The 19,096-nt window shown below is 36.4% G+C and overlaps 1 protein-coding gene across 1 annotated transcript; it reads right to left on the bottom strand.

The window, feature by feature from the left end:
• Positions 1-9,972: 9,972 nt before the first annotated feature.
• LOC103439715 (ethylene-responsive transcription factor ERF027-like) lies at positions 9,973-11,077 on the bottom strand. The gene is given in 1 exon segment (NM_001328964.1): positions 9,973-11,077. A coding segment is annotated over 1 exon segment (687 nt). The 5' UTR covers positions 10,965-11,077; the 3' UTR covers positions 9,973-10,277.
• Between the last annotated feature and the right edge of the window lie 8,019 nt (positions 11,078-19,096).

Here is a 19,096-nt window from a genome sequence, read left to right on the forward strand (position 1 = left end):
AATTTATTTATCTTTGTTTATTTGCGAACATGAGGAACTAATTCCTTTATAGTTAGAGGGGAATTCAAAGCCATAATCATATGTTTTATATGACTTGATTTCCTCCAGTTATGATTTCATAAATCGTGAATGTGGTTTACTTATCTATTTGATTGATAACTTGTTCGTGTGTGTTAATTAAGGATGCATACTTAGTTCGCATGCATGAATTTGATGCTAGAGTATAAGGGAATTTCACCTAATCGTTATTAACTTATATTCATAAGTAGTAAAAGTCGCTAGTCACGATTGTGTTAAGTAAATCCTTGGCAAGAGTAACATGCGTATTCCATAGTTATGAATGCCTCGTCAATGCTTATGATTTCCATTGAACTTAATGATCTTTAATATGTGTCTCTATCATGCGTATTCCATAGTTAGGGTCCTTGATAAGAATAATTTGGTTGTAATGCGTATTCCATTCAATTCAATGAATCTAGGGAAATATGAGAATTAATTGGTGCAATCTAGTTAATTTGGGGCATTGTCATTCATGGTTTGTTGAAAGAGTAACTGGAAATGGAGTTGTATGCATATGCTTCATGTGTGGAGAAGGAACCTTCTAACTAGCCTTTCACCATTCTTTTTTCATCCAAAATTGTTTTTGTTAAGTTTGTTTTTAAAGTTTATGTTTTAAAGTCCAATTTCGTCAAAACCAATCCCCTTACTTTTAAGTCTTGTTTTTAGAGTCAAAACTTGTTTCCTTTAAGTCTTTTGAGTCTTTGAAGTTCTATTTTCATCCAAATCACTTGCTAGGTCTAGAATTGAGTCTTTTTTATTGTTATTTGCTATTTTGAGTGTTTTGAGTTAGTTTTGAGTCTATAGAGTCTAGTTTAGTGTTTTTGAGTCTTATTTGTGTTGATTAGCATCCCTAGTTAATCACCGGTCTAGAACGATCCCTACTTGCATCATTACTACAATTGTCATCAATAGGGTTTAATTTGTGTGTCAACTTAATTTTCACATCAAATTTTGGACCGTCTAGGTTGTGTGCAATTGAAGATAGCCAAAAGAAGAGTTATGCTACTCTTACCATATTTTTCATACCCCATTTATAGAACTTTTCTAATAGAGATAGAACCTACATGTGTTAAGTGAGCTCTACCTCTATTAGAATAACGAAACATTTGTTATAGAAGCATCGAACGCATAATAGTCAAAGATCCTCTGTGTACCAAGACAGGTCCAACCTTCCTAATCAATCTCTTTTCATACTTTTCTTGAGCTAATCAGTCAGTTTCTAGCCATTATATATAAGGCATACTAAAAATGGACTGCCTAGGTTGTGTGCAACTAAGGATAGCTAAGTATCTAATGGCTAATAGTATAACTTTCGTGCGTGCTTCCTAATCAATTTCTTTTTTGTCATTTTATCAAGTTAACCATTAGTTTTTAACAACTATATACCGTGCATGTTATAAATTAGCCAACCATTGAGTGGGTGGAAAACGCCATGAGCCCAATTAGGGTTTAGGGTTTCCAATATCCACATGGACTCATTAAAACTAGTACAATATATAGAGAGTTGGTCCCTTTGTACAGAAGAAAAGGCAACATTAAAGGACGTGAGTCATCGTGACGTATTTATAACTTAAAAGTCAAGGGTCCATTTTGGAGGCAGATTGTCTGCCCTCCTGTTTGGATGTTCTTCCTATCCCTTCTTATTTGTGCGGTCACGGTTAAGCCACGTCAACATTTTATATTCTTATTGTTTTTTGTTTTATTATCTCTATAAAAAAAATTAATATAAAATATTGACGTGGCTTAACTGTGACTGTACAAATAAAAGGGAATGAGAAAAACATCCAAACAGGAGGGCAAATAACCTGTCTCCGTCCATTTTTCTTCTTTGGGCCGTCAAGTAGGAATTTCTAGGTTTTTTTTTTTTTGGGTAAAGGTAGGAATTTCTAGGTGGATTAAGAGGAGTTAGTCAAGGGTTTGAACTTGGAAGTTTTTCTTGACTTAATTCAAGTTTGATTTTTGATTGTTGGGATCAGTCAAGTTAGGTTGTGGAGACAGGCCGGTTTGCCCTGTAACACATCTAGGAGAAGTGGTGCTTCTTACGTACTCTCCTTTATATGCAAGATCATACAATTTTAAATCAATCAAGATAATATTTAGTTTTTGACGTATAAGAAGTCATTTCCTTTTATATGACGATTTGTCATTATTTGATTGTTCACATGTCATAGATTGAATCGTTCATTTTCTTTACCATCATCTAAATATTATACAACTAACCACCCAAACTAACTTTGTGTTACAATTTGGCATCCAAACTTCTTGAGGCCTTTTTGACATTCTCGTCATTTATCACGACTAGGGTACGTACTTGAAACCACTTATCCTATCAACATATGCTTATTGGTTTATTCTCCCTAAAAAAACCAGCATTCGTCCTCCATTTTATCTAAGGATAGTGTCACTACACACTCATTTTACCTACATGCCTTATTAATTTTTTGTCATTGATCTTCTTTAATTCATTTTCGGTCTGACGGTAAAAAATTGAGAGAAATGTGTGAGAAATAAAAATGTGTATGTGAATAGCACTACTCTTTTCTAAATGTCATCAAATTTGGACCTCATGTTCAATGAAATGACGATAATGGTCGGCTAATACTTATATGCAGTGTTGAAGTTAATCCACAAGTTATAAAAAACGGTTCAATAGTATGCTAAGCCCCCAATTTCCATATACTACTGTCTTGAGGAACCAACCAACCCCAAGTGGTGTGGTGTGATGTGATCGCCCATCCATTCAAAGATCATGAGTACGTCGACCATTGAAATGCAGATATCAACTAGATAGAGCTAGTGCTCTTTTCCTCCGAGCCAGTCAGCCGACATGGAGAGACATTGAGTGCTCCTTTGATTCTTGACTAATTAAAATTTGAAATGCAAAGGCCGAGTGTCTTTGTCTCCAAAAAAAAACAAACCTAGCTATGTTCTGATTCGTTTAACCATATTTTCTAGTGCAAAAAAAGGTAGGATTCCTCAGTTTTTTTGTTTTTTTTTCTTCATATAATTTTTGTAGCCGCGTTAGCAACAGTCGTCTTATCCCCCAAGCTTTGTTGTACTCTTTTCTGTTTTCATGTAATTTTTGTAGCCACTTTAGCAACAGTCGGCTCCCAACTTTAGAGAGCTAACTCTGTTATTGCATAAATTTCCTTTTCAAATATATATGGCACATATACACCATTAATATGTCATATCAATCATATAATGTATGTGCTAAGAAATTTACACATAAAATTGACTCATTCGCACGTAATGTCACGATAATAGAGTTGTGCATATAAGTCATTGACGCAGTGATTATATAACAAGGAAAATAGAATGGAATTCCCACACTAGAATTTACTACCATGCCCTACAATCTACTAGAAAAATAGAGAGAAAACTCACGTTTATTGAATAAAATTGAAAATAAGACAATAGTCTTTTGGAGGTCAAACCAAAACTACATTAATTCGTACAACCCAAAAAGTTCAAAACATCCACATTCAAGTGGCACCAACAGATAATTTGTTGAATTTTTTTTGTCAAGAGCAAATATTAATTCATTTATAATCAAATCAAAATGTTTATATCCGAGGCTAAAATATTAAATAACCATTTGTACCAAACATAATAGTCAGGCAAATCACTTTTGTTTCATATTTATTTTCTTCTTTTAATTCTATTACATATAAAATAACAAAATTTCTGTTCTACATCAGTCATTATCCCATTCTTTTTTTTTTCATACAATTTTTGTAGCCACTTTAGCAACAGTAATCGTCCTCCTGATCAATTGAATCTATCCACTTGCTATTTCATTATACGCTCCGACAGCATTCACCGCTTTTTTAAAGCGGATCTTAGTTGGGTGTCGTTAAGTTTTAACGTAAAGTGTCTTTTGGACCACCACTTTTTCATACCCTAATTTTTAAGTTTTTAACACCTTAGTTTGATCGACATTTTTATTTCGAGAAATAGAAAAGACAATCTTCTGCCTGCTTGAAAAAGTTCATGTCATCAATTTTCACCTTTTTGAGTAAACTCATGCTAAATAAAATGCTGGATTAGGGTGCAAATTGGCCCTTAATTAATATTTAATTGTGCATTTTGGTCATGTACAAGCATATATATTGCTCATCACATGTGTGATCACTAATCACCGAAACTTGTGTCCCTAAAAAAATAAGAGTTGTCTGGACAACATAATTGGTTTGGCTAACTCTCATCTTCGTTTAATTAAGATATATACGAAGGGTACCCATATACAAATTATATTAGATAAATATTCATTTTCTATATATATAAATATATATTAGACAAGTTGGGCAAGAGGTTAAAACCTAGCGCTCAACCCTAGATGTTTATTGGTTTGGTTTAATTATATATCAAGCGGAAAGGATGCAGCTCCATGCTCGGTGACAGATCAAGTCAGACATGGCAGAAGAGTTTCATTATTTGAAGGAAAGGAAATCATCATCAATATTCTGCGTGGATGCATTTAGAGGTAACGCAATAAGTTTTCTGTAACTAGGATTCTGTGATCTACACACACACACACATGTATATCGATGGTCTATGAGTAATACATGAAACTGATCGTATCTTCTGTCTGACAATTAAAAGAGACCATCGGAGAGAGCTGGACTCTGCTCCGGGAGCAATATTATTGCTATATATTTCTTGGGTTATCACATGCATTCTTATCATTTGGTTAATGACGTATCTTTCTTCTATAGCAGAGGCTAGTGTTACTTTGTTATCTTTCAAGCTAATTTGTGAACGATATTATACTACAATAGTGTATATACCCATTTTACAAACTTTTTTTTTCTCTGTTAATAACTCGTTATTTACTACTGATGCTCTCACTACGAGTTAAACACCAATTTATTATTCCACGTCCTTAGTGTAAATATATCGATGTAAAATATATTGAAAATATGACTTTTATCCCTTGAAATTTATTTTTTATTTTTAACTAAAACCCACCTTATATATTTTTGTAAAAAAAAAACTTTAAGAGATTAATGTCATTCATTAATTTGAAGATCTTGGCTTGTAATAAATTGTGAGTTCGATACCAATTTATTATCCCACTTCGTTAGTGTAAATATATCGATGTAAAATATACTAAAACCCACCATAGTATATTTTCGTAGCAAAAACTGAAAGACTAGGCTCCGACTCAACAACTTCCTTAATTAAGTCTGACAATTTTGTATCTTTGGATGCCTAAAATACCCCTAATAGCTTATGTCAGATTAAAAACAAAATTTAATGTCATTATTTCATTGCATATTAATAACACAATGATTGAAGATAAATGATGTCATTTGCTTCAAGATAAAGAATGCCATTTGGTTCAAGATAAAGGATGTAAATTGTGATAGCTTATTTGGTTTAAAAATATAATTAAATTATTTTGACGAAGATTATAAGGAATTATATTTATATAATAAAAAAAGAATATATATAGGGAACTGTTTTTGGCACTTCAAAATTTTCATTTGACACTCCTCACAAGTGTATTTTTTTTTTTCTAAATATAAAAAGTTTGAAGTGAAAAATGAGAATTTTAGAGTGGCAATAACAATACCCTATATATATGTATATTGTTTCAATTATACATATTTCAATTTTAGCTTATAAAATTTTGAACAAGTGTTGACTAAAACAATTTTAAAGTATAATGCACCCACGTGATGAACTTTAAATGCTTGCCAAAAAAACATGGATGAAACTAGATGAAATTTAGGATTTCATCATTATTGTTAGGATTTCATCATCATTATAGGTACTAATAAAGTTTGGTGACATAATTAGGGTGTTGTGTCATAAGTTGTAAATAGTTTGTAGGATTTGGATCCTCTCCGGATCCCTTCACTTGGGATCCCGGGAATCAATGCACAAGGACCGTTCATTAAAAATCGTGTGGCCACAATTAAATGTTTTTTATATTTTTAAAAGTAAAGCAGCCTCGTTTTGCGTAAAAAGCATTTAATTGTGGCCGCACGATCTTTGATGAACGGTCCTTGTGCATTGATCCCTGGGATTCCTAGTGAGGGGATCCAGAGAGGATCCAAATCCTAGTTTGTAATAACAGGTTATTTCTTTGTCTACATGACAATGACTTTAAATTTTTGAGTTTTAATTGGATGTTTAAATATAGGTGGTTTTTGCCACTTAGTACTACAGTCTAGTGATATTCTTCTTCATTTATAAGTGAAAGGTCTTAGGTTTAATTCTCGCCGAAATGAAACTTGAACCACATTATTGGTAACTTATTCTAAGGTTTATCCCACTTCCCCACTCTCCTTAGTGTCGATAATATCATTTTTTTTATTTTTTAAATATAGGTGGTTTTTGTATAGAAAATAAAAATTGCAATGACCTATCTCTAAAGAACCCTATTGAAAGGGTGGTGATTTTGGACTCCATTTACTAACCATCTTGTTAACCACTTCTCTAATATATGTGAGTCTCACATATATAGATAAGTGGGGTTCACCAAAGAAGTTAGTAAATGGAGTTTAAATAGCATTACTCTTACATAGTGTTAACTCTACGTGGCCTTTCTGTGACATATCTCATTTATTGACACCTAACCATTCATTTAAATTCTACTTAATAGTGTAACTCTTCAACTTCTCACCTCAATTAAAAAAATATATAAACTATGATAGTGCTAGGGAGACTAAATTTGCAAATTAAATGATGTGTCACCAATAAGAATAAGCACGTTTATCAACGTGCAAGTAATAAACCAATCATCAATTTCCATGTCCTTTAGTTTTCAAAACTTTGTCTACAAATTTAGTCTTATTAGCATTATTCTAAAAACTAAGATAAATTCACAGCAGCAACTTAACATCCCCATCAACCCCAACCCTGACGACAATCACCCACTCAATCTCAACAAACGTTCTACTTCATCTCCTCATTGTCGCCGAACAAGCCTTTTCCCTTTTTAAAAAAAAAAAATCGCTGCACCAGATTTATATCTAGATCTATATATCGATTCCGTCATCACCAAACCAAACAAAATAATTGATCTTGCTCTTAGATTTTGAACCATACGACATATAGATTACAGAGCGAGATGGAGAGAGTGTAGGGTATTGATTTTGCGGGTGGCTTTGAGATTATTGGGTATTGGAATCATTGATGTATACTTGAAATTTCGATGTGAAACCTGTCGGACATGCTCGCCGACAGTGTTAGTTGAAGTTAAGTAAAAAACAACATATGTCACTCAAGTAGATTGAGCATATAGAGGCAATAGAGGGTTTTGGGTGCAGACTCGCTTTCCAAGTAAAGATGTCATAAAAACTTAGACATGGATATTGAAATTATTCAAATTCCTGATTTATCCTATATTTACTAAAATCCATTTCGTTCCCTTTTTGCCCTTTTTGCCTTTCTTGTTGATAACTTCTTTCATTCCAAATAAATAGAAAAGTTCATATTAACCTCCTTTTAGTTTGTTCCTGTTTTTTTTTCAAATGAGTTTCTTTTATACGTCTCTTTCTTTTGAAACTAGCATATGCCCACACACTTTGTGTGTATAAACAATTTTTTTTTAGAAAATGAGAAGAGAGGGAGAGAGAAAGAGAACGTGGAGGAGTGAGAGGTTTTTGTTTTTGGTTTTTTTTTTTTTTGATATTAGAGGTATTTGAACATCACATGTAGGTGAAGCTTTAATAAAAAAAAGTAAAATTTGGACTTGTGAAATTATATTGCCCATTTTTTTTTTTGTGATAGAAGACTAAGTAGTATTTTCACCCTCTTTTGATTGACAAATAGAGTTTCATTACTTAATAGAGATAATCAAGCATAAAAGTATGAAACTTTTTTAATTAGTTTCAATTTTTTTCGTACATTCTCTTTCATTTCTTCATCTTGGCTCCTCTTACTGTCCCATATATTTTTCTCTTGAAAATGAAAACTAAAAATTAAATTCAGAAACAGACCTTTATTGTTGTAAGCTCTGGAGTAGCCAGTTCTAGCCAAGCATGCCACAGATGTTGGTCACTTTATATTGTTAGGCATGGAAGTCTATTGATTAGTCCCCTATAGCATTCTATAGAAACCGCTTTTATAGCCGTCTCTAATAAAATGGCGATTTTCTAGTAGTGGCAACACAACCGATCGATACGGCTAGAGTCGCTGGTTTTGTTCTGGTGGTAGTGTACAACCTTAATCTATGCATTCTAACCTGGAACTAGAAGATCACTGAAACCAAAACACTCTAACCTCTAAAATTTCATTCACCATTGTGTTCTATAAGTAATTATTTGAACAACCAATTAGCAGACGAGTGGCAATCTCTTCAGACACAAATCAGTGGATGAGAAAAAATACATTTGTTGCAGCTTTTCTATGTATGCTACTGATTCAATTGCTTATTTGTTGTTTCCAATTCCCAGGTAACACCGATTTTCGGTTAAGTAGTTGTAAATTTGCAATACTCATTGACATGAAAATACAGATATTATTCCTGTTTTTGTGTTTGTTTTTGCGCTGGTGTATATATACATTTTAGACAGATATGATGTTTTGATTCCAAGAATTATAGAAATAGATCTGTAAGAATCTTTTCCATTTTTGGAAGGACAGGGTGAGAGAAGGACATGGCCATTGTCAGTTCACACAGAGGGGGGGGGGGGGGGGGCATATATAGAAATAGAACGTTTTGCCTTCTACTGCCACAAGTTGCAGCAGCATATAATATCTCTTCTTATACCTCCGCCACTCTAAATAATAAGTTTCATATTAAAGTCTGCTTACCAAATACACCTACCTAGCTACGTACGTAAGACTAGTACTATATCATTATTGTCTATATGCAAGGGATTAATAACTTCTTCTCCTTTATATTGCTGCTTCTGATCTGAAAACCAAACCCAATTCTCAATCGCAAATCTGGGTAGGAATTAGATTTCAAGTATATATAAACAGATACTAAGTCGTCGTCTCTATAATTTTTATGTGTTTACAAATATGGTACATGCATTTTTACTTGCTAAGAATAGAAATTGAAATCATTGAATGTTTGCGTATAATAATCGTTTCACTCTTTAACTTCTCCACGTGTTTACTAGCACATGGAATTAAAAAGTGCAAGTATCTCCTTAAAATCGTAATCAAATATCTAAAAATCATGAATCGTATCAACTAGCCTACTAGGGGCTAGCTAATTGATTCAATTTCCTTTCCTTACTTCATCTATTTCTAAGCTCCTTTCCTTACTTCATCTATTTCTAAGCTCTCTAATTCCTTAATTGCTTCTCCAATTTCTAGCCCTCACTTCTAAACTTTCTCATGTGTTAAAAACACATGGAATCAGAAAACTATTAGTTTCCTATTGAAATCCTTGATCATACCTAAAAATAACAAATCAGATGAACTAGGGTGCTAGTTGATTCTACTCTCCTTTTGCTTACTTCTCTTATTGTTAAGTTCTCTCTTGAAGAAAGTTGGGGTTCCACCATAAAACCAATTGACTATACATAGAGAGTAACTCAACTTACATATAAGCTAGCTCATGTAAGGTCTCTTCTCCCATCAATATATGAAACTCATTCTCAACGTCATTTTTTTGTATCTCCTAAACCCTATCATTAACAAGTCCAATCACCAAAAATTGTAACTTAGAAGAGATTGTTTCGGTAATTTTGATAATGCAAAGTGTATTTATATGATCAAGATATGCCCTAAATCTTGGGCACAACCTTTGCTTCTAGTCTTGCAACTTTGAATTATAACCATGACCTAAATTTGTAGGTGCTAATCACAAATCCAAAAAGGAAATAAGCAAATTCAGGAGCAGTTTCATACCATCGGTCAACACATGTACACACTACTCAAAGAAAACAGCAAACTAGTAATATACATCTAGTTATAGTTATAATCATACGATAGTAGTAGAAAAATCCATCACCTAATAACCATTAATTTCCCAGAGCTAGTATTATACACGCTTTAACACAAATACAAATCAGCTTCAAAAACGAAAGAAAGCAGTACGTGTGCTGAAGCAGCTAACCTAAAATCATTCCAACAAAAACACACAAAAATAACTAATTAATTAATATGTTGCGATTCGTGAGTCATACCCTTAATCAGCACTGATGATATCCGTTACAATGGAAGCATTGATTTCGCTTCTTCTTTCCCGAATGAAGATCCAAATCGTGACCCTAGCTACGATACTGGAAATCTGATTAAATAGTTAATTAATAGCTCCAAAGATTTTCTCCGTCGGAATTCCCAGGGGAATTGTCGGAAGAAATCCTTGGCGGACTCACCAGCATTCCCTCCGCCATGTCCACCAGCAGATTCGGCATATTCAAAAGCTCCTCCTCATCCATATACTCCTCCTGCTGCTGGCTCACCACCCCACCACCACCACCCTCATTATCAACCCCACCCGGCTCCGATCTCCCTCCGCTCTCCCTCTCCTGAGGAATCAACATATCTGCCCTCGACTGTGCTGCCCTAGCCGCCGCAGACCTTATATCACTCGCGGCGGAGGAAGCCGGTATTGGGTACGTAAGAATCGAGTTAGGGAAGTTCAAGGGAGTATCCGGCCCTTTCAGCGCGATCGCCGCCACGTCGTACGCAGCCGCAGCCATCTCCGGCTTAGGGTAAGTGCCAAGCCATATCCTTGTAGTCTTACGTGGCTCCCGAATCTCGGACACCCATTTCCCGCTCCGACACCGGATTCCCCGGTAGACCGGATGCCTCCTCGACGATCCTGATGTCGAGCCTCGCGGGGATGAGGAGGAGGAGAAATCGTCAGGTAGGGTTGATGTGGGAGGGTTAGGAAGAGTAGGAGGAATTTGTATAAAGGCGTTGGGATTGGAGGTTGTAGTTGGTTGGTCAATTGGGATTTTGGGCACGTTGCTATACGGATCGGCCATAAATATATCCACATACAATTTTTGTGTGCATGTATGTAATTTATATATATGTGGATTCGTGACCAAATGCTATGATATATGCAAAAACGGCGTTTTGTTTTGTTTTGTTTTTGTAAGAAGCGTGGGAAAGTCGCGGAGCCTTTGCTGGCTTTCTTTATTTTATTTATATATATTTTTTCTGCTTTCTGTATATACTGTGTGTGAGTGTGACTAAATAAGATTAATAATAATTAAGAATTAATACTTTGTGAGTGAGACGGTGTTGATGTGAAATGAGACCACAAAGAGCACACGCATTAAAGCAGCTAGAGATTAGCTGTTTTCGACTGGGTCTGCTCATAAAGATCTTCCCTTTGAATTTTATTTAGTACAATACTCAGACTGAGTCCTTGAGATTGTTCGTTACATCAACACGTGACACATTTTTATCGTACCAACATTAATTCAAATTGTTCATTGTTTTCATCTAAAGATATTTTTTATTTTATTTAGAGACTGTTTTATTCATGAAACAGATCTGTAACATTACTTTTTTTATACAAATTTTGACGTAAGTTTTTGCGAGACTCACTTCGTAATGAATTTTAACAATCCGAACTATCTATATTTTAGAATATCATTTACAGATCATCATTGCAAAAAATTAGACAAATCCAAAACCTTTAAGACATTCATTTGTAGTGAAGAAAATAAACGAATACAGTTCTACAAAGAAACTCTAATGGTTTTAGGTTTGGGTGATTTTTAGTTAACATGATCTTTAAGGAAATACCTAAAAGATATACAATTTGGATAGTTGAAATATATTAAGGGGGTGTATTCAATTGAGAATTTGAGAGATTTTAATGGATTTATAAATCCATGGATTTTTATGGAGTTTAATTGATTTGTAGAGATTCCATATAAAATTTTGATTCAATTCTCTCGAAATCTCATGGGGAGAGGTGAGATTTGTGGATGCTTAAAATACACTACGAAATCTCACCAATTCCCTCTAATTCCTCAACTTTCTCAAATTCTTTAAAATTAATTTCTAATTGAATACACCTGGAATGTTATAAACTTCTTTAAAATCCTAATTGAATACACCTGGAATGTTATAAACTTCTTTAAAATCCTAATTGAATACACCTGGAATGTTATAAACTTCTTTAAAATCATAATTGAATACACCTGGATTTCTAAGGATTTTAATAAACTATCTTAAAATTCTAATTGAATACACCTTGAATTTCAGAGAATCACTTAAAATCCTGATTGAATACCCTTAGATTCATTAAAAGAATTCAAATCCCTCAAAATCTCAATTGAATACACCCCTATAAATAATGCGCTCCACAAAAACTTATGTAAAAAATTGTATAAAAAAATGATGTCACAAATACGTCATTTTTATTCATATAAAACAAAAGAATTGTTTTTTTTCTCATTATTAAACGCTAAGTTTATTTTATTCGTATGAATAACTAAACTGTTTTTAAATTGAATAAAATTTGTAGAAATAATGATAAAGCTCATTTGTAATATTTGTATATTAACATATTATCACATCTTCATATAAAACGTGATTCTTACGCATCAGAAGCTAACAAGTGTTCTTTTAATTATCTTTCTTCTTCCCTATTATTTGGTTCATGTTTTGGTTAGTGTTTGTGCTGTGGGCTTTGGGGATGATATTCATAATTTAATTGCATCATGCTGACCACTTTTGCAGCATCTGCATCAGCCTCTTTGCTTTGGTTGACCGTAAGGATGTCATCTACACCATTAACAATTTTTCTTTTTCTTTTTAATATAAAAAATAAAAGTAGAGTATCAAGGTGAATTTTCTTTTGGAAAAGGATCCTTGCCGGATCATTTTCTTAGAGATTCTAGAGATTCTGTGATCTTACCTATTTATCGTACGTACATTGTACAATTAGAAATTATTTTAAAATTTAAAATTTAAAACTAGATATGAATAGTACATAACGAAAAATGACCGTAAGATATACGATAAACGAATGATATCACGTAATCCCTAGGAAAATGATCCGGCGAGAATCCTTTTCTTTTGACATAACAAAGTAAGATTTTTTAAAATAATAAAAGTGAATTTACTTTAATCGATTTTCTTTTGGTGTTGGAGATTCTGATTAATCCTTATTAGGGATTCTTTAATTTGCAAGAAATTGTAGTCACATGAATGTAAAGTCAATTTACATTTGTAATAAGTTTGACATTTTATTCTGACTAGTCTATATTGTCATTAAGAATAAAAATTAAACTAGTATTTTTCCATACCAAAAACTAGAAGAAAAAAAATTGAAGTGTCGAGCTTGTAGTGTATGGTTGTAAGTTGGTTAATTAGTAGAATAGACTCAATCTTAAATAAATCGTAAATTCAGACGAAATAAAGAAAACCGTGACATGTCTAAATGTCTATGATTCTCCTTCACTACTAATCTAGTAGCCAAGTTACAATCCACAGTGCTAAACTAGCTCATGTTAATATATTAGCTCCAACATTCTCTCTGTCTCATCACCTTTTTAAAAGAAAACCCTATTAATTTGTCAAACTCAATTTCCTAAGATCTCTCTCTAAATCCACAAAACACCAAATCCCATTTTGTATGGCCACAAAAGACCCACATTTACACCATCAACAAATAACAAAATAAAAAACCTTCATACCTTTACCCTCTTTCCCTGCCCGACCGTTAAAAGTAAGTTTCCTTGTCTTGAGGTTAGTTTCCCCATCTAAGGCAGCCATGGAGACCATTCAATCATGAAGCTTCCCAATTTTTCGCACCAACCCAGTTTTCCTCACCCCAAGCCTCACAAACCCTCCAAGATTTCCATCAAACCGCCTCCGCCGGACTTCGATTTCAGGTCAGAAATATCAGTGGACTCAAGAGCCAAATAGCCAAAACTCACCCCGAACCGCTTGATTTGGCTGAAAATGGGAGCTTGTTCTTGATCGAAAAGAGCTGGTTCGGTCCCGTTCCTGAATGGAGGTCCGAGTTCGTCGAGGTCACTTGGTTGGTTGGGACCACTCGTATTTCTCAAGACTTTGCGGTGGAGGTCGAACGAGTGGTCCGGGCAGTGAAGCGGGATAATGTGGCGGTGGAGCTATGTAGAAGCAGGGAAGTGTGACTTGGAATTTATTCTCTATACGTATGACTTGGAACTTATTCTAAATACGTACATTGTTACATTATCAATTGTTAGTTTTCTAGGTTAATTGTAGCAATTTTTATGAACTATGCTCTGAGTTACATTTTCGTCATTTTGCTTTTTAAAAATTTTGAGTAGAAATTTTATTATCTCACATTGATACTACCAAAATGTTCCCTTACTTTATAAGGCTTTATTCTTTATAGATAATGATTGGAGTGATGGACCATAGAGAATGAAATTTGGCTCAACCTTGGGGTTGGGTTTTGGGATGTACGAATAATTAATTATCAAAAGAAGCCTAAAATAATCCCAAAAATTCTAGAGGTGACACGTAGACTTTTGCTCAAGAAAGACAATATTGCCCTCAATAAATGGGCTAGCCTCTCAGATGCTCCCACAGTCAGCTCACACCCCTGAAGGTCCCAGCAGCTGAATATGACTGTCCACAGCTCACCTGCCATTGGCAAATAAAAGTCAAAGCATTAAATATAATGATTAATTACCCAAATCTTATCTTTAATATTTTCCCAATTGAAGATTGACTCCAATCAAGTAAGTAATCTCAATTTAAATAAATTAGGGATAATTACTCCATTATCTCAAAATATTATTTCTTATTTAATATCTTGAGAATATTTAGAGAATATTTCTCCATAAAACACTTGGCCAATAGGATGCCCCCTACGTGTAGAGTAAAACCCTAACACTATGGCCGGCCCTATCACTATAAATACTTCATATTCTACCAAATTTTAGAAGCTTTTGTTACCCTAAAAAAACACTAAACACTTTATTCTCTTCAGAGAAACTGACTTAGGCATTGGAGATCCCTTGGCCTAACCCTTTCCACCTCATGGGCGCGTGAGGCTTAGGTCATTGATCAAATGTGTTAATTGTTTTGCATGTTCATTTTCGTCAAGATTAAAGATGGCGAAAATTTGCATCGACTAATTGGTGCTTTCATTAAGAGCTGATTCAAATACTTAAGGAAACCTCTTACATTGATTTCTTGAATTTTTTGTTACGTTGAATTTCCCACATGTCATATCAATTAATTTTTCTTAGAAAAATTTATTGATGAATCCCTGAGGAAAGGATACAATGGTAAGAAATTTGGAAATCACGACTAACGGAACCCTGTACGTGCAAGGATTTAGACGGAAGAGTGGAGACGAGGACATAGCCCACGCTGAAGATCCTCGAGGCTCATCACGATGACAGGATGAGCCCTACTGCCTCAGAGCCACGCCACCACCTTGCAACCCATGACAAGGACCATCACAACAGCAACAGCCCAAGCCGAGGCCCAGATGCATGCTACAAGGGCATAAGCAGGCTACGGGCAGGAAGCCCAGCCTACGCCAATTGCCATAGCAAGACCAGGGCAGGAGGCCCAGCCCATCGCAGCAGTAGACCTTGCTACACAGCAGGCCCAGACCTAAGCCCAGAACTTGGCAACTGCTGCTAGCCAGGCAGCCCAATAGGTCCAAGCCCAAGCCACCCAGCCAACAGGCCACGGCATGGTAGCCTAATGGTCAAGAAGGCCCAATCCCGTGCAGGCGCCAGCCCGACCACCCAGCTAGGTTGGCCCACCCTTCGACTCGTTCCGATGACCCCGCTCGCGACCCAATCCAATCCAAGGCCACATCCGGCGATCCAGATTCCAACCATGGGTCCCACATCGACAAATTAGTGCTTTCATTAAAATTTGATTCAAATACTTAAAGAAACCTCATGCATTGATTTCTTGAATTTTCTGTTACGTTGAATTTCCCACATGTCATATCAATTAATTTTTCTTAGAAAAATTTATTGATCAATCCCTGAGGAAAAGATACAATGGTAAGAAATTTGGAAACCACGACTAACGGAACCCTGTACTTCCAATGATTTGGACCGGAGAGTGGAGACGAGAACATAGCCCCACGATGAAGATCCTTGAGGCTCATCACGATGACAGGAGAAGCCCCACTACCGCGGAGCCACGCCACCACCTTGCAACCCATGGTAAAGACCACCGTAACAGCAGCAACCCAAGTCGAGGCCCAGATGCATGCTGCAGGTGCCCACCACGTTGTTAGGGCACAAGCAGGCCACGGGCAGGAAGCCTAGCCCACGCCACTTGCCATGGCAAGCCCAGGGCAGGAGGCCCAGGCCACCATAGCAGTAGACCTTGCTACACAGCAGACCTAGACCTAAGCCCAGACCATGGCAGCTGCTGCCAGCCAAGCAGCCCAACAAGTCCAAGCCCAAGCTATCCAACCAGCAGGCCACAGCGTGGCAGCCTAATGGCCAAGAAGGCCCAATCCCGTGCAGGCGCTAACCCGACTACCCAGCTGGGTTGGCCCGCTCTGCGACCCATTTCGATGATCTGGCTTGAGGCCCAATCCAATCCAATGCCACCTCCGACAATTCATATTCCGACCATGCGTCCCGCGATCGATTCAGGGTTACTTTCACCCTACTTTTCTGCAAGAATGTCTGCTTTGGGCTCGAGTTTTGTACTTGCAATCCACTATACTTCCACCACACATGGAGACGCCCATTATCCAAACTTTTCCAATCCAAAGGGCGAGCACTACCTGCCCCAGCAGGTCGTCAATTGGACGAGCGCCCTCGCGTAGCAAACCACTTTGGTGAACCAACTCCTCAAGCACATCGAGATGTAACGTGTCCCAGATGAAGTGTTATGAAGCAAGATAAGGATAGAATAATGTGACCCATTCTAGCAACGTCTTGACAAAGAGTCGCTCAGCCCACCACGAACTGTGCGTTAGGGTAATGTGCACTCTCGTTTGGGCCCTCAGGGAAACGTCTTTTCCCACCTAGATGCGCAAATAAGCGTTCATTCCTAACTCGACTCACAAGTCAATGGGTATTCGAGGTTGGATCCACACTCCGACGAGCACTCAGGACATTCTAGAAGAAACCTTCACACGAGGCTAGGCCCACAAGGAGATCCTCATGCGAAACACTAGAGTAGGCAGTCGCATGACAGACAAAAGAGAGCACGAGAACAGTCTAACTTGAGTTCCACTGGCAGCCATCGCCAAGCGTGATGGCGAGCAACACAAAACAAACCATGTGCACAACGCGATACAAAAGAACATGACATGCTGAAGAGCAACTTAGACCATCAGGTCAACACTAAGGGTAGGTGGAGGCTCCGCTGCCTCACTAGGCGTAAATCCAAGATAAAGTACAAAGACTCGTAATGGAACAGCTGCGCAGATTCTAATGCATTAACACTACTGACGATGCCTTGACCAACTTGAGTAGGTCACCTTTTACAAACAAGAATAAGTTCAGCCCGCCACATTTCACTTTGTTTAAAAGAGATGAAGATCCGGACAGGTACTTAATGCACTACCAAAGCGCCATGACACTCTATGCCAACAATGACGCTCTCATGTGCAAAATCTTCACCACGATGCTCCAAGGCAAGGCGCAAGACTGGTTCCACACCTTGCCGCCACGATCAATCCGGAACTTAAGCGAACTTTCCTTGGTTTTCACTAAGGAATATTTGTCCTACCGCTTGATCAAGAAGAAATCTGACCACCTCTTCAATATGAAGAAAGACCCGAATGAGTCATTCCGCACATACGTCAAAAGGTTCAAGGTGGAGAAGGCGAAGATGATGCAAAGCCGACTTAGAAGAAGGCAAGCGATAAACCGCTCAATGACAAAAACAAGCAAGGGAGCATACACAGGGATCGATCCCCGATGAAGGGAGGCATGATGCCCAAGACCTACACCAAGTTCTTGGTCCTAGGGGTGGGCACTTGGAATCGAAAACCGAAATCGAAATACAAACCAAATTGAACCGCACCGAACGGTTTGGTTCTGCGGTTTTGAAACTGAACCGCAAAGTAGGAAATGGTTTGGTTTTGATTTTGCCTTTTGAAAACCTCACCGAAACCGAAACCGCATAACTTTATTAAATGTTAAATTCTAATTGGTTATTTCATCGAGTTCATACATTGACCATGGACTTAACCTCATCATAATATGTCCACATAATCTCTATCTTTTCTTTCTTCTAGTATGTACCGCTCAACTTTATTCATCTAAGCTTCTAACTTTCTCGTTCAGCCTCCCCTTCATTCCAGCTCATAGCCTCTAGAGTTCAGGGTTGGGTTTTGAATCAAAAGAGGGTTAAGTTTTTCGTTGGTTAGTCTTCGAATTTTCTTCGTTCATGAACATCAGAATGTTGTTAATTGGTAAATAAATTATTCATAAGTATAAACCTGATAAATCAGAGTAAAATTGAATATGATTCAAGTTCACAGGTTCTGCAAAAAAAAGACAAAATTTCATATCTATTGATATAATCCACTTCTTATTAGATTTAAGTATTAAATTTAGCAGATTAAGTATTAATTAAGCTTGTTGCTTACTAGAATGTCCATGCCTTGAAATTTAATTTGCCTCCAATTTTTATATAACATGTGAATAATGGGTAGATACTAGATAGGTTTCAACCAGTATACACAATTACACACACCTACACAAATTGAATCTGCCACCTTGATTAAGGAGATGTTCGCATTACTTAGGGCTGTATGTTGATTTCAATCCCTGCATCATGATGTGAACTTTCTTGAACTTAAGATTGAATGTGTATTGCATGCTTGGTTGCTGACTACAATAAATAATGCTGCATTTGGGCTATCGAATGACTTGTTTTTAATGTCAAAAGTTTAAACACCAAAACGTTTTTATTAAATTAGATGAAATGGGATACAATTAGGTTAGGTAACCATAATAGCTTTTTCAAACAATGAAACCAAACCAAAATCGTTTAAAACCAAACCAAACCAAACCAAATGGTTTGGTTTCATTTCGGTTTTAGCCTCAAAATCGCACCGAACCAAACCACAAAAACTTGCGGTTTTGGTTTGGTTTCACTCAAAACCGCATCAAACAGAACTGCGCCCACCCCTACTCTATCCCAATCAACCAAATCTTTC

This window comes from Malus domestica, chromosome 07 (genome assembly GCF_042453785.1).
Source record: "Malus domestica chromosome 07, GDT2T_hap1".
Taxonomy (NCBI): domain Eukaryota; kingdom Viridiplantae; phylum Streptophyta; class Magnoliopsida; order Rosales; family Rosaceae; genus Malus; species Malus domestica.